At 44.1% G+C, this 23,810-nt stretch overlaps 2 protein-coding genes and 1 pseudogene across 2 annotated transcripts; 1 reads left to right on the plus strand and 2 right to left on the minus strand.

Annotated features, from left to right (window-relative positions):
- Positions 1-311: 311 nt before the first annotated feature.
- LOC143888001 (uncharacterized) lies at positions 312-4,578 on the minus strand. The gene is made up of 5 exons (XM_077392272.1): positions 4,111-4,578; positions 2,432-2,887; positions 1,895-2,224; positions 1,384-1,795; positions 312-829 (listed from the first exon to the last, which is right to left on the minus strand). The coding sequence occupies exons 1-5, from the start codon at positions 4,576-4,578 to the stop codon at positions 312-314; spliced, it is 2,184 nt and encodes a 727-aa protein (XP_077248387.1).
- Positions 4,579-6,657: 2,079 nt separating this feature from the next.
- LOC143882343 (chaperone protein dnaJ 49 pseudogene) lies at positions 6,658-7,782 on the plus strand (annotated as a pseudogene).
- A 1,174-nt stretch (positions 7,783-8,956) lies between these two features.
- LOC143888007 (uncharacterized) lies at positions 8,957-10,941 on the minus strand. The gene is made up of 4 exons (XM_077392281.1): positions 10,604-10,941; positions 10,203-10,507; positions 9,683-10,059; positions 8,957-9,544 (listed from the first exon to the last, which is right to left on the minus strand). Exons 1-4 carry the CDS (start codon positions 10,939-10,941, stop codon positions 8,957-8,959), a joined length of 1,608 nt encoding a protein of 535 aa, XP_077248396.1.
- Between the last annotated feature and the right edge of the window lie 12,869 nt (positions 10,942-23,810).

Genomic DNA, 23,810 nt, shown 5'->3' on the forward strand with positions numbered 1-23,810 from the left:
GTACCCAGTTTTAGCGAACCGGGTTTCCAAAAAGTACCCAAGTTTTATGAACTGGGTTTCCAGGCGGCTTTGGTTTCTGCTGTCCGGCTTGCTCCTAACCAGGAGTGAGCTCCTGGTTTTTGTGGAGACAAGCCGCAGCGAACCAAGCGGCAAGTACCTTAGTTTTAATGAACCAGGGTTTCCCAGCAACGAGTACCCAGTTTTAGCGAACCGGGTTTCCAATTATAAGGGGAAAATTTGAATCTGCAAAAAGAATTATTTGTTCATATAAACATAATTTACAAAATCACTTCTCACACCAGACGATGTGCCTACTGATAATATTTCCTGAGGTTTTTGGAGTTCCATACGTGGGGTAGTAGACGCTCCTCCAGTGTCTCTAACTTGTAGCTGCCTGGACGGATAACTTCTTTCACTCGATATGGCCCCTCCCAAGTCGGGGAGAGTTTACCGACTTTCAATGGTTGGGAGACGGCCGCTCTCCTGAGGACTAAATCTCCTGTCCGGAATTCTCTGGGACGTACCTTGGAGTCATGATAGTTGGATACCCTCTGCTTGTAGGCGGCGACTCGGATTCGAGATTCTTCCCGGATCTCCTCTAGTAAGTCAAGATTGGCACGGAGCCCGTCACTGTTAAGCTGCTCGTTGAAGCTGGTGACCCTGGGAGACGAAGTGCCTACATCGACCGGTATCACAGCCTCTGTTCCAAAGGAGAGGTTGAATGGCGATTCACCCGTTGGCGTGCGGGGAGTAGTGCGGTATGCCCATAGAGCGTGATAAAGCTCGTCCGCCCAGCGGCCAGCTTTTTCATCCAACCTTTTCTTTATCCCTTGAAGCAGGATCCTATTAGTCACTTATGTTTGCTCGTTGGTCTGGGGGTGAGCTACTGAAGTGAACCTCTGTTCAATCTTTAGATCGGAGCAGAACTTACGAAAGTTTCGGTAATCGAACTGTTTGCCGTTGTCCGTTATCAAGGCACGAGGAATCCCAAATCTGCAAACTATTGATTTCCAGAAGAAGTTCTGCACATTTTGCTCTGTGATCTGTGCTAGAGGTTCCGCCTCCACCCACTTAGTGAAATAGTCGATCGCTACTACCACGAACATGCGCTTTCCGGAGGCCGGTGGAAAGGGGCCCAGGATGTCCATCCCCCATACTGCGAAGGGGAGTGGACTAATAATTGGAGCCATCGCCACGGCGGGCTGGTGGATGGTGGGAGAGAATTTCTGACACCTCTCACACCTTTTAACCAGACTCAGCGCATCCTGCCTTATGGTGGGCCAATACAGACCTCTGAGCAGCACTTTTATTGCCAGTGCTTTGCCCCCAGATGTTCTCCACAAATTCTTTCATGCGTCTCCTGGAGTGTATATGCGGCGTCACCCGGCCTAAGGCACTTCAAGTATGGGAGAGTGTAGGATCTCTTATACAAGATGTCACTGCTGAGGGAGAATCGGGCAGCTCTCTGTATCACCTTGCGGGCTTCCTTTTTATCCTCAGGGAGTTTACCGTCGCGCAGATAACTGATGATCTCGTCCATCCAGCACGGCTCATTCTCTACCTGCATTGTTTCTGCGGCTTTACTTTCAATGCTGGATCTTGACAGGAACTCTATGTGTATGCTCCCAAGGGTGGTATATCCGGAGGCAGCGAGTTTTGACAGTACATCTGCCTTGGCGTTTTCTGTTCTGGGGACTCTGATGACTTCAAAACTTTTGAACTTGCTGGCGAGTTGGTGGACCTTGGCGAGGTACTTGGTCATACGCTCGTCTCGAGCTTCGTAGACCCCCTGAATCTGGTTTGCAACCAGCTGGGAGTCACAATATGCTTTTAAGTTCCGGGCACCGGTTTGGATTGCAAGGCCCATTCCGGCGAGGAGAGCTTCATACTCTGCCTCGTTATTGGATGCGCGGAATCCAAATCTTAAGGCATAATCCGCAGTGAAGTCATCAGGTCCGGTGAGGACGAGGCCAGCTCCACAACCACTTTTGTTTGAAGACCCGTCGACATGTACTTCCCAGATTAGTGCGCTGGTCGTGGAGCCCCGCTCGGCTGGCGGATGGATGATTTCTGTTTCTGTTCCCTCTGCTATACATTCTTTAGGGGCTGCTTTCTCTGCGACTGGGAGCTGCACAGCTTCAGAATCGACGAACTGCTGGGGGATGGTGCATTCGGCTACGAAGTCTGCTAGTACTTGTGCCTTGATGGCTGGCCTAGGCGCGTACTGAATATCGAACTTGCTTAGCTCCACGGCCCATTTCACAAGCCGCCCGGAGATATCTGGTCGATGGAGTACTTGCCGGAGTGGCTGATCAGTCAAGACTTTTATGGTGTGGGCTTGGAAGTAAGGTCTTAACTTCCTGGCTGCCATTACCAGCGCGTAAGCCAATTTCTCGACCCGCTGGTACCTTGTTTCTGCGTCGTGAAGAACCTTACTGACATAATAGATAGGTTTTTGCTGTCGGTGCTCTTCGCGGACGAGGACAGATGCCAGAGCCGTGGAGCTAACGGAGAGATACAGGAATAGCTCCTCACCCGGCTCCGGCTTTGTTAATAGTGGTGGGGAGGACAGATATTTCTTCAACTCCTCGAATGCGGTCTGGCACTCCTCCGTCCAGGGCGCAGTCTTGAGTCCTTTGACCGCACTGAAGAAAGGCAGGCACCTCTCCGTGGACTTGGAGATAAAGCGCCCCAGCGCGGCTATCATTCCCGTGAGCCGCTGGACTTCTCTGATAGTTTTTGGAGCGGTGAGCTCCATCACAGCTTTAATCTTCTCTGGATTTGCTTCTATCCCTCGTTGGCTTACCATGAAACCCAAAATTTTTCCTGAGCTGACTCCGAAAGTGCACTTGGTGGGGTTAAGCTTCATGCTGTGCTTTTTCAGGACCTGAAATGATTCTCTGAGATCAAATACATGATCCTGCGCACTGCGACTCTTGACCAGCATATCGTCCACATAGACTTCCATGTTACGGCCGATCTGGTGCTGAAAGAGTCTGTTCACCAGCCTTTGGTAAGTAGCTCCGGCGTTTTTGAGGCCGAAGGGCATAACACGGTAGCAATAAGTCCCTTGATCTGTGACGAAGGAGGTCTTTGGTATATCTGATTCGTACATCCTGATCTGGTTGTATCCGGAGAAGGCGTCCATGAAGCTCAACAATTCGTGACCCGCAGTGGCGTCGATAAGTTGATCGATCTTTGGGAGCGGATAGCTGTCCTTAGGACAGGCCTTATTTAGATCGGTGAAGTCGACGCAGGTCCCCCATTTTCCGTTTGTCTTCTTGACTAGGACTACATTTGTCAGGCAGTCCGGATATCGAATCTCGCGAATGAAGTCAGCCTTCAGAAGCCTCTCCACTTCTTCTTTTATCGCCTGTCGCTTTTCAAAAGCGAAATGCCTCTTCTTCTGCTTAACTGGTCTACAGGTTGAATCAACACCAAGCCTGTGCGTACTGATCTCTGGATCAATGCCGGGCATATCAGCGGGAACCCATGCAAAGACATCTGCATTGTCTTGGAGAAACTCAGTGAGCTGGTGCGGAATGCTGCTACTGAGAGAGGAGCCGATCAGAGCAACTTTCTCCTTGTCTTCTGGGCACAGCGGAATGGAGATGAGGTCTTCAGTGGGTTGAGTCCCGCTGAGTTCGTCCCTTACATCGAATAGTTCGATTGGTAGTGATTCCACTGCATTTTGCCCTTCAATGCCATCGCATAGCACTCCCTGGATTGAGGTTGATCTCCTCGAACTTCCCCCACGCCATTGGGCGTTATGAACTTCATCTTTTGGTGGTAGGCCGAAGCCACTGCATGGATCAGATTCTGGCCAGGCCGTCCCAGGATAGCATTATAGACAGAAGTGGCCCTTACTACCAGGAAGTTGACCATGGCGAATGCTTGGCAAGGTGGCTCTCCGATAAGAACTGGGAGCTCAATCTGCCCCTCTACTTTCACCACCTCTCCGGAGAAGCCAAACAGGTCTGAGCATGCCGGCTTCAGGCGGTCGTCTCCTATCATCATCTTCTGAAAGGCGTGATAGTACAAGATATCCGCCGAACTCCCGTTGTCAATGAGGATTTTCTTTACTTCCCAGTTGGCAACGAGCATGGTTACAACTAGTGCATCGTCGTGAGGCAGTATGAGGTTGTCCAAATCTGCATCTGAGAAGGAGATCTCATTCTCTGTTCTTGTCTTCTTGCTGGTCGTGTGCACGGCATTGATCCGTCGTGCATACGCTTTGCGGGCAGCGGAGGACGTGCCCCCAGCGGCATGTCCACCCATGATTGTACCAATGACCCCCCTTGGCTGAGATCGAGGTGCCTCTGGCTGCGTACTGGGCGGCTGAGGAGTTTTGTTCCGAGCAGGGGGCGGCTGTGATCTTCGAGGGCTGCGGCCTCGGGGGCTATTTACCCTGCGCTCTTGCTTGCGGCCGTCAGTTCGGATATACTTTTTCAAATAACCCCGGCCGATCAGCTGTTCAATTTCCTCTTTGAGCTGCCAACACTCATCTGTGTCGTGACCGTGGTCCTTATGGAACCGACAGTATTTTGATGGATCTCTCCTGTTTCCTTTGGAGATCATTCTAGCAGGCCACTTCACGAATTCCTCTTCGTTGATCGCAGCCAATATATGTTTTCTGGAGGTGTTGAGGGGTGTGAAGTTCTCTCCTCTTCTTTGCGGAAGTGGGGACTTCTCTCTTCTGGGAGGTTTATCCTCCCTGCGCTACTTGGGGGGATTCTTCTCTTCAGAGGTTATCCTCCGATTTGAATTAAGAGCTGCCAGTGTCTCTTCCATCGTTATATACTCCTCTGCCCCGGCCATGAGGTCTGCCAGTGAGTGCGGGTTTTGTCGAGCTACAGCCCGACGGAAGTCATTAGACCTGGCACCCGCGAGGAGCGCATTCATAGCTGCTGAGGGATCTAGATTGGGCACCTGAAGTGCCTCCCTGTTGAAGCGGCGGACGAAGGCTTTCAGAGGTTCATTATCCTCCTGCCGCAAGGCCATCAAGGATGCTGTTGTTTTCCTTGGCCTGCGGCTGCTCATGAAGTGGCGGACCAGATCCTCCTCGAAGTCGTCGAAGTTACTGACAGAGTTTGGTTTCATTCTGGTGTACCAGTCTCTTGCCGCACCAGTTAGCGTCGTTGGAAACGCTCTGCAAATGAAGCCGTCGGAGGCGCCGTGGAGGAGCATCATTGTTCTGAATGTTTCCAAATGGTCCACGGGGTCAGTAGTCCCGTCATACTGCGGGACGGCGGGCATTTTGAACCCTCTGGGTGCTGGGGCACCCAGGACATCGTCAGTGAACGGCGTTCTACTTGAGAATGCCCTGGAGGCTGGCCGGCTCTGATCCTTCGCCAGTTCCTCTATTCGGTGGTCCATTTCCTCCATTCTCTGTAGGAGAGGATCCGTTCTACGTTCCAAGGACCTGATTCTTCCCACATATTGGCTTGCCGCGGAGCCGGACTGACTCTCCGGACTCCTACGACGAGGCCGGGACTTCACTGGTGGTGCACGATCTACATGAGCTCGACGCCTTTGTGCGGAGTGGGACCGCGACCTTTGACGGCGGTGAGTCTCTGTTTGGGCATGCCTCGCTGTGGGGTGATGGAATTGTCTGGTGGAGTGGTGAGTTCGATCCTCACCATGGCGCGACGACTCTCCCCTGTTGATGTCTGGCCTTTCTTGGAGAGATCGCGGAGCCTCTGGAGGAGGTTGTGAAGGCGTCTGAAGCAGTTGCTGGTACTGCCCAACGAGAGCTGTCATCTGTTGAAATAGAGCTTGAACTTGCTCCGGAGTGGGCAGGGGATTCAGGTGCCCTGAGCTAGCAGGGCTCTGCTCAGCTGTAGCAGAGGCCGCCACCACCAGCGAGGCGATTCGTTCACTTCGGGTCCTGCGAGGCAGCACGGCTTGATCAATCCGTGCAGCTGGTGCTCGCACATTCTTCCGCCCTGCCATTTTTTGTGAGAGATCTGAACAGCTTTTAGTTCTGGGGTCTCACGGATGGCGCCAATCTGTTAGACCGAAAATCGGTAACAGGTACGACAGTGACGTAAGAGCTGAGCTGGATGACCAGAGGAGCTGAGTCCTGAGGGACCGGAGTGAAGGGGAGCGAAGTGGCTGAGTCCTGCTATGAGGGCTGAGTCCTGCCCAAGGCAGCGAGATCAGAAGACCAACCCGGGTTTTACTCCGGACAGGCCCTTCGACACTCAAGTCAGTATGAGCAGGAGTGCAGAGCTTGTCTAAGAATGAGGGTGGAGAAGGTTTTTCGTATTACCCATTGGTTTGGGCTTTGAACCCCTATTTATAGAGGAAAACGTGATGACGTGAGATGACCTGTGCGAGGACAGGTGGCGGCCTGTGAGAGGCTGGAGTTCACCTACTCCAGGACAGGTGGCGGCCTGTGAGAGGCTGGAGTTCACCTACTCCAGGACAGGTGGCGGCCTATGAGAGGCTGGAGTTTTTACACCCCATCAGTTATGATGGGCGATTTCGTCTTCGGCATGTTAGATTGTATTTGTGTAGCCAGGGGAATACAATTGTTCCCAAAATTCCTTTTTATGTATTGGATTTTTTTTTAGGAATATTGGTTCAAGTGTTGGGTTTCCTGGGAACACCTTCTTAATTATCTGGGTTCTTTTTTACCATATCTGTTACCGTCCAAATCCTCAAGCAATGGACGGGAATAAAGATGAGGCTCTAAAATGCTTGAGGATTGGACAAGAAGCCCTAGAAAATGGGGATAGAATCCATGCCCTAAAGTTCATCATGAAAGCCCATCGCCTAGATCCAAGTCTCCCGATCGAAGATCTCGTAGCCAAGATCAATGGAGAATCCACTGATCCTCCAGGGTCGGACCCCTGCTGGGCCCACAGACAGTCCATGTGATAGAACATCCGATTCGAACAAGCCTAATGGGAATTCTTCTGCTAAACCTAGGGTTTCTAGGGTTTCTGCTGATGGGTCTTCTTCTTCTTCTTCGAAGGATTACACAGAGGGGCAGATATCAGTTGCGAGGTAGGTTAAAAAGCAGAAAGATTACTTCGTGATTTTAGGGTTGGAAAAAGAGTGTTCTGTTGAAGACGTTCGCAAGGCATATAAGAAACTCTCTTTGAAAATTCAACCTGATAAGAACAGGGCGCCAGGCGATAACGAAGCATTTAAGTCAGTCTCAAAGGCTTTCTAGTGCCTTAGTAATGAGGAGAGTAGGAAAAGGTATGATCTTGTCGGGTTGGAGGACGTTGCTTATGATGGACCGATGGCAAGGCGTGGAAATCCTGGTTTCAATGGTTTCTATGATGGTGCTGATATCGACCCTGATGAGATTTTCAGGAATTTCTTCTTTGGTGGAGGTGTGCCTATGGCTACCATCACGTTTGGTGGGTTTAGGTTTGGCAATGGCATGGGACCAACAGGTGCGACCAACAGGTCTGCTAATTCCAATTTAGGTGCTCTTATTCAGATACTTCGCATCATTCTCGTGATTCTGTTGAACTTTCTCCCATCTTCAGAGCCCATTTATTCCCTTATTCGAACTTACCCGTATGAGCATCGGTTTGTTACGCAAAGGGGTGTGCCTTATTTTGTGAGGATATCAAAATTCGAACAAGAGTATCCTTCTCAGAGCTCAGAGTGTGTCACACTTGAAGAACATATTGAGAGAAACTATGTTAATGTTCTTTCACAAAATTGCCGGGTTGAGTTGCAACGACGCCAGTGGGGCCTCACGCAGAACACTCCGCATTGCGACATGCTTAAACAGTTCGAGGTTGTGGCTTGATCTTTGGACCCAAGCAGGGGCGATGCCACATGAGAGGAAAGGGGGGCAATTGCCCCCCTTAATTTTTTGGAAAAAAAATATATACCTTCATGTTTTAATTTTTTTTTATCTTTACCCCTTTTTTTAAAAAATATGCCCCCCTTTCCAATCATCCCTAAGATAGAAAATAAGTTTAAAATTTTAATTTTACCATTTTTATCTCCCTTTTTTTGCAAAATTTACTATAATCTTTGCCCCCTTGTGCAAAATTTCAGATAGAAATTTTTTCTATCTTAATTTTAAGATACATAAAAAAATTACTATAATTTTTGCCCCCCCTTTGCAAAATTTCTGGCATCGCCCCTGGACCCAAGGTCTGGTTTTGTTGCTTGTTTTTTCTTTTGAGTGCTGCTATATATTCTCATGAGGGAGATAGATAGAAAATTTTCATATTCAGTAGGTGATACAAATTAACTAACACAGCACGTCTCTTAATATTCAAGGGTGGGCATTAGATATATGTCTTGGTTTTGTATTATATTCAGTTTGGTTAAGATGTTCTGCGAGATTCAGCGTAAAACTTTTTTCAACTTTCTTTTGTTGTGGGCAGATTATTAGATTCATCAACTACACTTTGTTTCATATTAGACTTTTGGCGCATTCATGAGAGGAACGTCCGGAGAATCTGGCACAGGTTCGGCCGAAGAGGAAGAATCTTTCATATTTACGTCCGAAGGGAACTCAAGGCTATCAGTAATAACATCCGAAGCAAGGATAGGTAAAATTAGACTTTGGGGCTCAACGAAAGAAACCTGAGAATCTAAAAAATAGGGAGTATCCTAAAAAAAAGATACATTTGCTGAAACCAAAGTCTTCCGCAGGGTAGGACTATAGCATTTGTATTCTTTTTGAGTCCTGGAATAACCCAAAAAAGATACATTTTTCAGAACAAGGGTCTAGTTTGTCCAATCCTGGGCCTAACTTGTGAACAAAACAAGTACATCCAAATACACGAGGCAATAAAGGGAAATGATTACCCGGTGGATAAAGAACTGAGAATGAGGTCTCACCAGAAAGTACAGAAGATGCAAGCCAATTTCCTAAAAAACATGTCGTGAGTACTGCATCACCCCAATATACATTTGGTACTCGCATTTGGAACATGATAGTGCTAGTCATATCTAAGAGGTGTCAGATTTTGCGCTAGGCAACCCCATTCTGTTGGGAAGAATACGCACAAGAAGACTGATGAATAATGCCTCGAGAGTCAAGAAACTGATTGAAACCATTACTAATGGAAAAATACTCATTGGCATTATCAGTACGAAAATAAGACAGAGCATTTAAATTGATTCTCAATTTCAAAATAAAAACTACGAAAAGCAGTAAACACATCAGAACGTTCCTTGAGAAGGTATAACCATGTATTGCATGAGAAATCATCAACAAAGATAATAAAATACCGATAACCATATAAAGAAGTAGTTCGGGTAGGACCCCATACATCTGAATGAATAAGTTCAAAAGGTCTAGATGACCATCTACCACTACGCGAAGGAAAAGACACTCGATAGTGCTTTCCAACTCACAAGACTCACATGAAAAAGACTCAATAGATTTATTAATAAAAGGAGATTTTCTTAATTTGTCTGCAGGAGGATGACCCAGACGACAATGCCACTGATAAGCATCGGCAGAGGTACGAAGTGCAAAGCCAGTCGGTAAGGAATCAAGGTAATATAAGCCACCGATCTCATGGCCCCTACCAATCCTCTTCCCAGTCTTCAGATCCTGAAAAGTGCAATAAGAGGGAAAGAATGAAACAGAGCACATCAAAGTTTGTGTCAAATGACGCACAGATAATAGATTAACTGGGAAGGAAGGAACATAAAAAACAGAGGACAGTAAAAGACCATTAGAGATAGATACCACACCAACTCCAGAGACTGGTGATGTAGTCCCATCTGCTAATGTCACAGTACGGGGCGCAATAGGCGGTGCTGACTGGAAAGAAGAAAGAAGTTGAAAATTACCGATCATATGATGAGACGCCCCTGAATCAATGAGCCATGATTCAGATGATGGATGAGAAATGAAACAAGATGAGCTACCTGGCTGGGCAAAGGTGGCAGCAGGTTGCTTGCCTCTATCACGCAGACGGATGAGGTCTTCATATTCGGCACAACAAACTACCATTTGATCAGCAGTAGGCAAAGTGGCAACAGGCAAATGTGTAGGAGTAGCAAGAGCAGAACTAGAACCATTAGATGTAGCAACAGAAGCAGTAGGTCGAGAAGGACGAAGCTCTGGATGTAAGTCATAACAGTAGTCAATGGTATGTCTCTCCAACCTACATTGAGTATAGAATCGAGACCCACGTCCACGACCAGTCCAAGATTGCCGACCACGGCCTCCCCAGTAACTTCTCGACCACGACCACAACCCTAACCACCACGACCAACACGGCCAGATCCTCGGCCACGGTCAGTACCATAAGAGGTAACTAGTGCAGAGCTATCCAGAGTATTATTAGTCGTCGGAAGAGCCAGCATACGCTGAACTCGAGAAAAAGTCTCCTGAAGTGATGGCAAGCTACCAGAACCCACAATCTGCTGCCGTAACTGTAGGAAATCTGGCCCTAAAGAATCCATATATCTTACCACACACATCTCCTCCTGACGGCGTGCAAGCTCAACAGGATCGACAGTAAAGGACATGAGTAAATCCAACTGTTGACAAAGAGCCTGATAAGAGCTGAAATGGTCGAAAAGAGACAGGTCACCATGCTAGAATCCTAACCAGTCAGAGAACAGGTCACACATGCATGTGACATTATTAGCACCAGAGTACAAGGTTGTAGCATAATCCCAAACCTCCTTAGAAGAGTCAAGGAACATCATATTTGCGGCCACTTGAGAATCCAAACAACTCCAAAGAAAAGATCTGACTACAGCATCCTCCCGTTCCCATTTCTCAAAGGAGGGATCCGTAGTTGGAGGAGGAAGACATTCTAGAAAGCGTACTTTCCCACGACCAAGAAGATAAGTACGAATGGCTCTCCTCCAGGGAGGATAATTCTTCCCATCCAAACGAATCGAAGTCATCTGAAGAGGGGCTTCAGCATAAGAGTAGCCAGTAGGAGGACTTAGTGCAAAGGAAGAAACCACATCAGTTTTCAAGGACGCCATCGACGACGAAGACATGTTAGTGGGTTCCATAAACAATTTCTAAATGTTGGAAAACAATAAAGGAGAAAAAACTAAATATCCAGCAAATACGGGAAACAAACCCGAATATCAGACCACCACAACTGTAGTCGAAACACAATCCTGAATAGCCACAACCAACAACATACGGAAAACACCACCACCCAGTATAAATAAATAAACCACTAATAAAGCTGCCACACGAACAAATTGAGAGTCACATCAACCGTCAACACACTACGACCACCAACAAGCACATAACCAACACAGAAATAGTAATACGAACAAACACCACGAGCCAACCAACACCCATATATCCAGTTGTGGACACCCCATTTTGACCGAACCCTAATAAGCTTGTTTTGACTAAACATCCTAGTAAACTAGTGTTCTAGAGTCCCAAATTAAACCCTAGAGTAGTTTAGGATCCTATTTAGATCCCTTAAAAATTTCGTCGAAATTCGCCAAGAAATGGCAAATAAGACGAGTGTAGTTTGTAGCGTTGTGTGGTATAGTGTAGCATAAGGGGGCGTATTATCCTGGCCAGGGGGTTGCCTGGGAGAAATAAAACATGTGTAATTTGCACTAGGGGTGTCCTTGGGCAATGGAAATGGCCGAAATTCATTTGCTTAATTTTTCATTAAACTTTTTCCAAATGGCCACCCTTTTGCAACCAAAACCAAAGCAATTTTTTTGAAAATGAGCTGTCCTATAAACTAATGGGGGACAAAAATTAAGAAAAAACTCTATAAATAAAGCCTTTGTGCTCTCATTTGAGAAATTAAGGCTCTTAATTTAATTTTAGAGAGAGGGGGAGAGAGAGCTTTCTAGAGAGAGAAAGAGAGAATTCTAGAGAGAAAAAGGAGATCTAGAGCTAGAGAAAGAAGGAGATCTAGAGAGAGAAAGGAGGAGAAGAAGATTCCAAGGAGAGATCCAAGAGAAGAGCACAAGGTTAGTAGATTTTGAGTTTTCTTTGAAAATCTAACATAAAATGGGATATCTAAGTGGAAAATGCTTAAAAATGGTTAGATCTAGCAACTTAGGGCTAAATTTTACCAAAATATGTTGAAGAACATGTCTTATATATAGATCTAAAGCAAATCACCTCAGATTTTGGGTTCTAGTTGAATTTCGATGTGAAAATGGCAAAATAAAGTGTTGTCCAGGTTTTTTTTTGCCATTTTTCATCAATTATTTTGTTGGACTTCGTGAAAATTTCTCACGTACAGGTGTATAGCTCGTTGAGATCTTCGATTTTGCGTATAATGGCCTAAAATTGGCAAAGAAACGAAGAAGTTATACTAATTTTAAGATTTCAGCTGAAAATTAGGGTTAAAATGATGAATTCTTTGATGATTTTTGTAAAAAATCTTTAAATCTGATATTTTAGGCTTTGGAATTCAAAAATTTATGTGTTAATATGTGTATGATATGAATATCTAGTGAAATCCATGATAGATCTAGGATTTTGATGTGAAATGCTCTTATAATATGTTAAAAAACTTAAAAATATATGCTGTCCAGATTTGCTTTTTGTATTTTTCATTAAAATTCGGTTAGAACTGAATATTGTACTTTACATAAGAATTGTATATCATGTCGAGATCTTTGATTTGGCGTATAATGGCCCAAATCGGCAAAGAAACGAAGAAGTTTTGCCAATTTTAAGATTTTAGCTCAAAATTCAGCGCAAAATGGTGAATCTATGTGTGTTTTTATAAGAATTCCTTAAAGATCTTCGAAACTGAAATTAATATGGTTAGATCTATGCCTAATCAACACGTATTATCATCTATTTGTGTCAAATTACCATAGATCTTGTGTTTGAATGAAGGTTTGATGTTAAATGTCATAAAATTGTGTTGAATTACATGCTGTCCAGATTTTATTTTCATTTTTTTACTAAAATTCGGTTAGATCTAGCAAAAGTGATACACAAGTTGTAGATCTTTCTGAGATCCTCGATTTGGCATCTTGGGGACCTTGTAACGATGAAAAATGAAAACGTTATGCTACTTTTAATATATCAGCCAAAAACACTACATTTCCAGATTTGAATTTGCTTGGAGATGGTCGTTTTCGGGCCACCTCCAGCAAGATCCAGCCAAAATTGTTAACGGAGAAAAGTTTATTTGATCAATTGCTTAAAAAGTTGTAGTTGAATACTTTTCTTGAAAATGTATTTTTAATCCTCTATTTTGCAAAACCAAATCAGAACTTTTGAAAAATAAAACTGCATAAATAAAATATGAAATCAGCCCAAAGATGACCATTGGCCGGCCACTTTCAGCGAGAACCGACCGAACTGCATAACTAATGAAATGTTCCTTGATGTGTTCCCTACAACCATTATGTGTATCATGTTTGATATTTTTGCCATTTGGATAGTGTAAGTTTAAATACAAATTTTCAGCTTCCATGTAGAATGCAAATGTGTGCTTTTGATGTTGGATTCATACTTAGCCTAGTAGGCGATGAAGGCGTTAGCCCAAGCCCATCCTTAGGGGACTTGTTTAGTCTGAGTAGCTCTCCCCTCTTTCATTTAGAAGATTTGTTAAGTCTTTTAGATGTGTTTAAACCATAGAATCCTTCCTTCATTGGAAATGGCGATGAAGGTGTTAACCCAAGCCCATTCTTTTAGAGGGACTTACCTAGCTATGGTAGTACTATTTTCCTTCTCTTTCTTTATATAGAGAGTTTCTAGTCTTTTAGATATCTTTCTTAGTCATTTGTCTTTCCTTGCCTATCATCGCTAAGGCGATAAAGGCGTTAGCCCAAGCCCATCCTTTAAAGGGACTTACTTAGTCTCAGTAGTTTTTCCTTCCTTTTTCTTCTTTCTATAGAGACTTTCCTAGTCTTTTAGATAGTCGCAAGTCATTAGTAGCCCCTTCATCATTGTAAGGGCGATGAAGGCGTTAGCTCAAGCCTCTCTTTAGGAGACTTGCTCAGTCAAAGTAGTGTTCCCCTCTTTATTTAGTAGACTAACATAGTCTTTTAGATATCTTTTAGATAGTAGAATCCTTCTCATTATAAGGCCAATGAAAGAGTCATCTAGAGTCCCTAGTAGGAGAGACGCCCAGTCTCATCGAGGCGATTTTCCTGTGGAGACAAGCCTCATTTAGAACTTACTCTTAGGGAGTTTACATTAGATGCATTAGAGAGTTTACTCAATAGGAGGCATGCCTTGCCTCATTTATAGAATCATTTCTAAGTTGTGCCCCAACTTGCCCCCTACTAGTTGGAGACCAACTTGGTCTGTTAGTTGCCTTAGCTTTACTTATTCATTGCATGGGCAATGATAAGGATACTTAGAGCCACCTTTGTGTCTAGGAGACTTGCCCAGTCTCACTAATACCTTTGCTCATTCCATCTTCATAGAGAGTGACTTATTTGTACCCCTTTAGAGTGTGAGTCATGCTTTGATTTATTTGTACCCCCTTTAGAGTGTGAGTCATGTTTTGACTTATTTGCCCACTTCTTTATAGAGGTTTTAGTCATACTTGGACTTATACTCCCTTTTAGTGTTGATTGTTTAGAAGTCTATTTCATAGACTTTTAGTTGGTCTTTTGGGTGTTATTGTCTCCTCTTTGTTAGAGACTAGCTCAGTCTCGTTAGTGTTTATCTATTTAGGATCTTAGATCAGTTTCACTTTCCTTGGGATATTAGTTTACTCGTTTTAAGGTTATTTCACTTTTGGTGAGTTTGTTTGTTTGGAGTTTTTCCTTTGCCCTATAGTTTGGCCCTAGGGTGTTGCTTTATGTGTTCTCTTAGGTATTTGACCAAAAGGGTAAAAACATTTTAAAATATATAAAAAATCAAAAAATTTAAAATTCAAAAAACATTTAAAAACATAAAAAACACTTGAAAATCATTAAAAGAACCAAAACACTAGAAATTATTTCAAAATTCAAAAACATTAAAACTTTTGGAAAAGCTAAAAGATTTTAGGAGCGTAGTAGGAGAGTTTATTCCGAACTACGTTGTCTTGATCCTCTTTCACGAGGTACGTAGGCAGCTTGGGATTTTTATCCCAAGTCTGGCCAAACTTTGTAAATAAATCATTTGAACTCTTTTAAAAAAATAAAAAAATCTTCCAAAATATTATTTTTTTGAAAAGATATTCCTCTATAGTTAGGACTTTGTCCTAGAGAGAGAGTTCTAGAGTTAGGACTTTGTCTTTGATATGTTGTGTGTTTGGTTTGTGTTTGTTTTAGAGTTAGGAGTTTGTCCTAGCTAGGAACGCCTCTGTCCGGTCAGTTGGCGATCCACATCGCCGACTGATGAACAGAATAGGATGCGTTAGATAGCCCATTTTTTCCTTAGGACATACAACCTAGTTACACATAGGATATAGGAACCACTTGCATTAGCTTAGGGATAAAACTTGCATTTAGTTAGGGCATATAGGGTGTCCTAAAATCCACAATTCACTTGAATTTAAAGAAGCGTCAAAGAAGCTTTAAATAACTAGTCTGGTCTTTTAGGTCGAGTCTAGGATAGAGGTCTAGATGTCATAGGCATCATAGTTTAGAATATGCGCGAAGAACTATGTTGCTTTGATTCTCGTGGAAGCGGGGATTCGTAGGCGGCTTCGGATGAATACCAGACCATCCAAAGAATCGGGCAAATTCGTTTAGAGTCATAGGGTCTGTTGTGTTGTGTCGTGTGTGGTATCAAGTCGTGTTGTATGTTTTTGTTGTGTTTTTCTTACTTTCTTGTACAGACCGTATATCTTTAGTTGTAGCATGCATGTGTTTGCCCACAAGAACTTAGACACCCTTTAGGCATGACACTCATACCTTAGTTATGCTTAGGTGACACTTCTTTTATTTATTTTGTATGTGCTTATTATCCTGGGTCATGCATGTTTAGGTAGACGTTTTTTCCCGGGGATATTTGTTCCCATTTCACCTGATTTTCGTCCAAAACATTTCAAAGCTAATAAATAAATGGCATAAGAGACCAAGTGCTCGCACTCGGACGGATTGAGATGCTCTTTGGACCTTCCTCATCCGTAATCAGGCATGGACCCATATATATTTCTGGTTATCCATTGCACAGAGGATTTATTTTTTTGGTTCCATGGCCTATCCATGGATGGCGACTCTGAGTTATTTTAGGTAAGTATTGGTTTCGAGCCCCGGCTCCGGATCAAGTAGTATCTCTTTCATTTATCGCCACTCGTGCTATGCTATGAGGGTGGCACTTGTTTTGAGAGTTCTTTGGTTGAGTTCTTCTTCATGTGGATGATCCAAAGGACCGACGGGGGACTCGTTCTCTCTCCGCCTCCTCAGGATCGGGGTCCACAGGCTGGCGATTCCATTGGGGACTTCTTGAAACATTGCATAACTCTGTTAAACATGCCATTTTAATTAATTTTGGAAAAAATTGGGCCAAAATCAAGTTAAATAGGAACTTTATCGTTAGAATCCAGGGGCACCAAGTAGGTGCATAATAAATCAAGGGTTCACACACTTCACTCCATGCATTTTTCTATTTTTTTAAGTTTTATTTATATATCTATACGTCGGCCTCGGTATGGATCCAGCCAGGACACAGAAGGTCATTACTTGTTGACACCGCCTGGGATCTAATACCAATGGCATGCAAATGGTGCATCACTCTGTATTTCCCCCAGATATTTGAGACATACAGGTTAAGTTGTGCATCAGCATGTTGACCCATTTAGTGTATATATTGGGGCCTTATTTTACATTATCATATGCATATAGGACGAACATGTGCACCTAGCACATGTAAGCCTAGGTTAGAAACCAGCCTTGACCTATGTAGTGTAGGAGAGTAATTCGCCTTATGTGGTTACTCGCTCCATCTTTTAGTACACTCATCAGTCAGTTATGGGTTGAGATTTTCTTGACTCCGCTAGATTAGACTTAGGACTGGTGCCTCTAGTTATGGTATATATATATATATATATATATATATATATATATATATCTATATATATTGATTATTAGATTAGGGCCTTCTTATTTAATGAGATTTCCCTATCTAATTTAATCAATTATACCCATCTATCTTTCAAATTTAGACATGGCCTATGGCTCTTATCTGTCACTTTCATGGCCGTGGTTTATCTTTTGATCCATTGGTTACATTCCACTTATAAATCCATTGGTTACATTCCACATGTATATCCATTGGTTAGGATTTACCTTTTTGTAGAGATTCTTTGTACATAAAAATCATTTGTGTGTCCATATATCATTCAGATTTTAGATCTGGTCCTTGACCCTACTTTTGTCATTCTTATGGCCATGGTTTATCATATGAGCCATTGATTATCCATTTGATCTATGTTTTCCGTCCTTCACTTTGTACTCTTGTATCATACCGTGATCATTAATGGATTGGTTATGTCTTGCCCATCTATCCCATGAGTGCATGATTGATGCTGAGATCAAAAGCTATTTAGATTAAGGGTGTTTATCGTTCTTGACTCTTTCATACCCGAAAGAAGAGAAGTCATACCCGAAGAAAATTTGAAGGAGTTGATTGAGGATTTCTTTGAGACATAGTTTACTTAGATCATGTCATCATTGCCTACCCTTCCTTGATCTCAATGAGTCGTCTCTATTTTGACATTTTGACTTGAGGTACTAATAGATATTCTCAAGATTGCTCTTATTTCTATTTGTTCATAATTCTTATCTCATGACTGTTGATCTAGTGTGTGCGCTTCCAAGTCAAGAGTCTGTGTTCAACGAAAGACCATTCTTCCAAAAGACTAACTATGTCCAATCACACTTGATCCAGGCAGTTTATTGCTTCACCCACATTGTCAACATAGACTTTTGTTGTCTCATTTAACCTAGACCTTATGGAGTTGCCTTTTTTGAGATTCCTACTCCGGGGTCAAACTCTATAGTTTTCATTATCATGAAGGAAGGCCTGCTACTTGTAAATTTTCAGTGCTAATCATCTGCTTATAAAAACATAGTCATTTTCCTAAAGTTTGTCTTTTGATGAATAAATGCCAATTCTTAATTCGAAGTTGGCAAGTTAAGTTGTGCAAATATTAGTCTTGAGTGTGTTGAGTCCATTAGTCTTTTCATTGAGTCAATGTTTAGTCATTTTGAGGCTTGTCAGAAAAAAAATGTCATATTTGTCGGTGTTGTTCATTCAGAGTCAGTGTTTTTTCCTTTGTTAAATTCAATGGAGAGTTCATTGAGGCGCGTCAAAAATCATCATCAATGTATATGAAATTTTTATTGAAATAAACTCTTGAGTCCGGCGTTATCGGTATTCTTATGATTCACTCCCAATGTTTAAAATAACTAAATACACCTTTCTCGAATGAGAATGCAGACGAAATTCCACTCAAGATCTGAAAAATGGTTAAATGAGAGGAATAACATCTAACATAGCCACTTGAAGAAAAAATCGAAGCCATTGATGGTGGTATCGAAATTCAAAACTATGGAAAGATGGATTGGCAAAACTTTATTTTCTGAGGAGCACGAAGAATTGATAAACCTGTTTAGAGGGGGTTTGAGGTAGTCTTACTTGATTCTATAAGGATAAACTAGGGGAATGCTAGTTGTGATGCAAAGCAAGACTCCATCAGCTTTAGACCACAAGTCAAAGAGCAAAATTCAAAAGAGGGAACATCAAGCATCAAGTGAAGCTGATGAGAACATTGAGAGAAGACTTATGGATGACAAAGTTATATTCATAGAGCATTAACCCAAAAGAATACCTGGGCTAGGTACCTTAATAGAATTTCAAGCCAAAGCATTCGAGTAATGGGGATATTTCTTATGTCCAAAAGAAATAGAACATTCAGAAGAAGGAAAAGCACGAGAGAAAGACAAAAAGGAGAAGGGAATGTGTCCCTAAGACAACTCCTTAAGAATGTCAAAGACCCAGATGAAGGAATCAATGAGATAGATTGAATATGAGAATTGTCTTCAACATTTGGAGACTAAAGAGAGTTGTAAAATCTTGGGCACAAATTCAAGATCTTTGAAATGAGTATACATTCAAGTTGAACATCGTTGTTGAAGTCTTGCGAGAAAATCGTCGGGCTTCTCGACAAAAATATTCAAAATCTTTGAACCTTAAGCAAAAGAGCTTGTACGCCAAATACACCAAGAGGCCATCCTTGGACGTTTGCGCCTTTATAGCCAAAATTCTAACATTTTAAAATCCTTTTGTGTATCATTTGGGCAAAAAAGTCAAATCAGACTATTTCCTTCTAACAACATTATAAACTAGGGGCATTTTTTTTCTAAGAAAAAAAAGTTCATTTTGAACTACGCGGACCTGATCCCCACATCTTTAGGGGTACGTAGGTAGTCTGATTAATTCAGATTCGGTCAACCTTGGGGATAAAAGCTAAATCATTCCCCTTTGAAAATTTTCAAGCTTAAAAGTTAAACCATTCATTGCTAAACCCCAAAAGGGCGAACTACGCGGATCTGATCCTCCAGATCTGATCCTTCACGTCGATGATCTAGAGACTTTCTGGGGGGCCCGTCCCCCCCGCCTCTCTCGGATTGGGGTCCACAAACATACATAACAACTTAAAAGAAAACACAGCTCTTACCCTTTCTTTTTACTGATAAAACTTTCGGAGGTTGTCCATGTTCCAGCTTTGAGGGACTGGGGTCCCATCGAGGTGCTCAAGTTGGTAGGCTCCGGGGCGGAGTGCTCGAGCGACCTTGTAGGGCCCTTCCCACTTTGGTGCGAGATTTCCGGAGTTTCGGGGGTCAGATACCTCTGATTGTCGTAGTACCAGATCCCCAGGTTTTACCGAGCGCTTTCTTACGCGGGAGTTGTAGTATCGCGCCACTTTCTGTTGGTAGGAGGCTATCCGGAGACGAGCCTGCTCTCTTTCTTCCAGGACAAGGTCAAGAGTGTTCTGGAGGAGCTCGAAATTTTCGTGCTCGTCGTAGTTTTCTATGCGGTAAGTGGAGAGACCAATTTCGACCGGGATGACAGCTTCGACCCCGATGGTTAGGCTAAAAGGAGATTCCCATGTCGCGGCCCGTGGTGTTGTCCGGTAGGCCCAGAGGACATTGGGGAGCGCCTCTACCCAGCACTTCCCTGCTTCTCCCAATCATTTTTTTAGACTCTAGAGTAGGATCCTGTTGGTTACCTCCACTTGTCTGTTGGCCTGAGGGTGTGCTACGAAGGCTAACCGGTGTTCGATGCTCAGGTTATCACAGAACTTGCAAAATTCGGCACTTGCGAACTGGGGTCCGTTGTCCGTTACGAGCACCTTTAAGATGCCGAAGCGACATACCATGTCATGATGGAAAAACTTCACTGTTGCCTTAGAATTTGATCTTGCCACAACTTTAACCTCGACCCACTTGGTGAAATAATCGATGGCAATGTATAGCATTGTATGCCCTCCCAGGACTTTTGGGAATGGGCCGACCAAGTCCATGCCCCACATAGCGAAGGGCAGTGGCCTTGCCGTTGAGGTGTAGGGGGTGGCCGGCTGGCGGGGGGTGGTGGTGAATCTCTGGCACGGGCCGCACCTTCTGACGAACTCCTGAGCGTCTCTGAGGATTGTGGGCAAAAAACAGCCGTGTCTTATGATTTTCTGAGCCAGGGTCCTTCCGCCTCCGTGGTCTCCACAGATCCCCTCGTGTACCTCTCGTAATGCATATTCTGACTCGAATGGTACTAGGCATCGGAGGTATGGCCAAGTGTATGACCATTTGTATAACTTGGATCCGTGGAGTACGTAGTGGGCGGCCTTCGCGATTAGTCTCTGTGCTTCTAGTTTGTCCTTGGGTAGTGTTCCGTCCCTCAGGTACCGTACTATGGGGTCCATCTAGTTGGGCCCCGCCGGGATTTCCAAGACTTGTATTTCATCGATGCTGGGGTGAAGCAGTATCTCAGTGTACACGGAACCGAAGTTATGGGTCTCTTCAGAGGCCATTTTGGAGAGGGTGTCCCCGCGATCGTTCATGCCTCGTGGCACCTAGAGAATTTTGACTTCCCCCATTCCTTTCAGCTTCTCCCTCGCCCTGTAGAGGTATCTTTTCATTCTGAGTTCTTTGGCTTCGTAGGTCCTGTTTACTTGCCCGACCACCAGTTGTGAATCACTGTAGATTTTTAATTTCCTTGCGCCCAGCTCTGTGGCTAGACTCAGTCCTGCTAATAGGGCCTCGTATTCAGCCTCGTTGTTGGAGGCTTTGAAGTCTAGTCATAGGGCGTACTCTGCTATGAATTCATCCGGGCCCTGGAGGACCACTCCCGCCCCGCACCCTCTTTTACTCGTTGAACCGTCTACGTGCAAGGTCCAGTGGATTTTGTTGTCATCTTCAGGTGATCTGGGCCCATCGCGTTCGTCTCGATGGACTGTTTGCTCGGCGGGTGCCCTGGTTTCGTCCATCATCGTCGGTTCCGTGGCGGGTGTGGTGAATTCTACTATAAAATAGGCGAGGACCTGGGATTTGATGGTCAGCCTCGGTCAGAGCTGGATGTCAAATTCTCCTAACTCGACGGCCCAGCTTACCATTCTTCCCGAGGTCTCCGGCTTTTTACTGAGTGGTTGGTCAGTCAAGAGTATTATGGGGTGGGCCTGGAAGTAGGGGCAGAGCTTCCGAGCAGCGGTGACAACGGCGAGGGTGAACTTCTCTATATCCAGGTACCGGACCTCTGCACCATGGAGGATCCTGTTCACATAGAACACCGGGTGTTCCCACTTGTCTCTTTGCCTAACCAGTACCGCGCTTACCGTGGTAGGACTGAAAGCTAAATATAAGAACAGCTCTTCCCCGGGCTCGGGCTTGGTCAGCACTGGCGGTGTTTGGAGGTACTGCTTCAAGGCGTCGAAGGCTTCTTGACAAGCCGGGGTCCACTCGAACTCCCGTACGTTCTTTAACTGCTTAAAGAATGGCTGGCATTTTTTTACCGATCTGGACATAAAACGGCAGAGGGCGGCGACCCGTCCCGCAAGCCGCTGCACCTCTACTGCCGTTGCCGGGGCCTCCATGTCCAGGATGGTTTCCATTGCCTCTTCAGAAAAACTTTAATTTTTTCTCTTGGTGTTGGTAATAGCTTGGAGGCCAGTTCTGCATTATATACTATGGTCCGCATTCTACTTAGAGCTTCTTCCACTTCCAACACATCCAAGGGACGCTTCCTAGATTGAATAGGGGATGACCCACTCGGATCCTCCATTTCCGTCTGTTCTAACTTTTTCCTTTCTTTCTCTTTTTTTTAACTAAGAATACAAGGGAGGGTGATTCCTATTCGCTTCACGACCACTTCACGAAGCCCTTGGCCAATACCTTAACACCAAGTGTCCATCCACTCTCCTAGTAGCGTATTCCGGATGCAACCTATAATAATTATGCTTTTATGTAGCAGTAGTACTCATTCAACCTGTCCAATCTCAGAAATACTTCTCTGTATAGCTGTATTAATCATTAAATCAGTCCCAATTCTCAAAAATTCTTCTTCGCCTTCTGAGGGATAAAAAGAAAAAGGGAATTATGCTCCCAAGATGAAGGCTTTTATAGTGCTAGGATCCAAATCTGAAAGATATCTCTAAACTTTCTTCCTTTCTCTAGTAAAAACCAATACCACACGCCATCTAGCTCAACCTTGTCAGAAGCTAGAGGTACTCCATGATTTTCACCCAAAAGCGGTACAGGCCTTGGGTATCGACCTCTATTCTAAGATAGGCTAAAAATACCTTTTCGGGATCTAAGATTTCTCCCTACAAGGCCTAATCGATCAGTCATAAGTGGAAGGGAGGACACGTTTTTGAAGAGAGCACCATGCACTTTTCCCGCCATTGCTCCTGATGATTTGAATTTTGAAAACAGCGTGGCAGACCCCAACGGGTTGATGGTTCTCCTGACCAGATTCCTCCAAATAGGCGCCGGACAACTCATGGCCTGGACCACTGGCGGTCCGTCCGAACCCAAAAGATTCAACCGAAGACTCATAGGGACTTTCGCCGGGGATGAAAGGGGTCCCAAAACGAAGGAATGCTCACAAGGGTCAGCCTCAGAAATCGAAAGGGGTCCCATTGAATCTTGGATTATAATTCCAACTATGTAATAATCACCAGAAATTCATAAATTAGCAGAGGGACAATTCAACTTCCATCTAAGGGCAAGGATTTTGACCGATACAAAACTCATACATTGTTTATGGTTTCCTTCCATTTTCACCTCCAAAACCGGTCCAAAGAGGTTCCCCAAAGCTTCAACTGTTGAGGTAGCCCAAACTTGCAAAAGGATACCATAAATATTGACCCAAAACACTTCAGATCCCTGGACATAGTCTTGGGTCCAGGTGGAGAGGGAGAGCAGGATACTTCCATAGGCCTCATCTTCTTTAGCTAGAATTTCAGAGGCCATCCCTATCGATTCAAACATGAATAGAACTTCATCCTTTATAAAAGACAAGGACAGCGGAGGGTAGGAATGTCCCAACAGCTTTTAGCCCAGAGCCAAAGATCCTATATGGTTCCGGATGTATCTTTTCTTTTACCTACCAAACACGCTCGTAAGGTATTCGATCTCATTTCCACCTTCAGATCCGAAATGGATAAGGATGGTATCCCTTCTTCAACTAAAGAGGAGATTAGCCTTGAATCAGGCCAACATTCTCCCTCCTTGACCACGGTACTCGAAGCCGCAGGGTTGAGTGGGGACTCTCCAGGAGATGGAAAGCTTTGCTCTCTATCCAGATGACACCAACGACATCTACCCTGCCATTTAAAGTTTAAGTAATTGCAGGATGAGAAAAACCAGTCCCCTTGTCGCTACCCCAAATTCTCTCTGTTTCTTTCTTTTTGGGCTCCATTCATCGGAGAATAAATTTTAGCTGGGGGAATTTTTTTCTTTACTCTTGG

The sequence above is a fragment of the Tasmannia lanceolata genome, unplaced genomic scaffold, assembly GCF_043159265.1.
Source record: "Tasmannia lanceolata isolate RefF3 unplaced genomic scaffold, GAP_Taslan_0.1 ptg000002l, whole genome shotgun sequence".
NCBI classification, from domain to species: domain Eukaryota; kingdom Viridiplantae; phylum Streptophyta; class Magnoliopsida; order Canellales; family Winteraceae; genus Tasmannia; species Tasmannia lanceolata.

Bases quoted from the DNA above. Each gene is read 5' to 3' on its own strand.
- LOC143888007 (XM_077392281.1), bottom strand. From the start codon at position 10,941: ATGGCGTCCTTGAAAACTGATGTGGTTTCTTCCTTTGCACTAAGTCCT. The intron at 10,060-10,202 runs GTTAGGGTTGTG...ACTTACATCCAG, and splicing joins TGGCCGTGTTGGTCGTGGTG to AGCTTCGTCCTTCTCGACCT. The intron at 9,545-9,682 runs GTATCTATCTCT...TGCACTTTTCAG, and splicing joins CAGTCTCTGGAGTTGGTGTG to GATCTGAAGACTGGGAAGAG.
- LOC143888001 (XM_077392272.1), bottom strand. From the start codon at position 4,578: ATGATCTCCAAAGGAAACAGGAGAGATCCATCAAAATACTGTCGGTTC. The intron at 2,888-4,110 runs GTAACCATGCTC...GAATCATTTCAG, and splicing joins CTCACGACGATGCACTAGTT to GTCCTGAAAAAGCACAGCAT. The intron at 2,225-2,431 runs GTTCTTCACGAC...TTCGATATTCAG, and splicing joins CTATCTATTATGTCAGTAAG to TACGCGCCTAGGCCAGCCAT.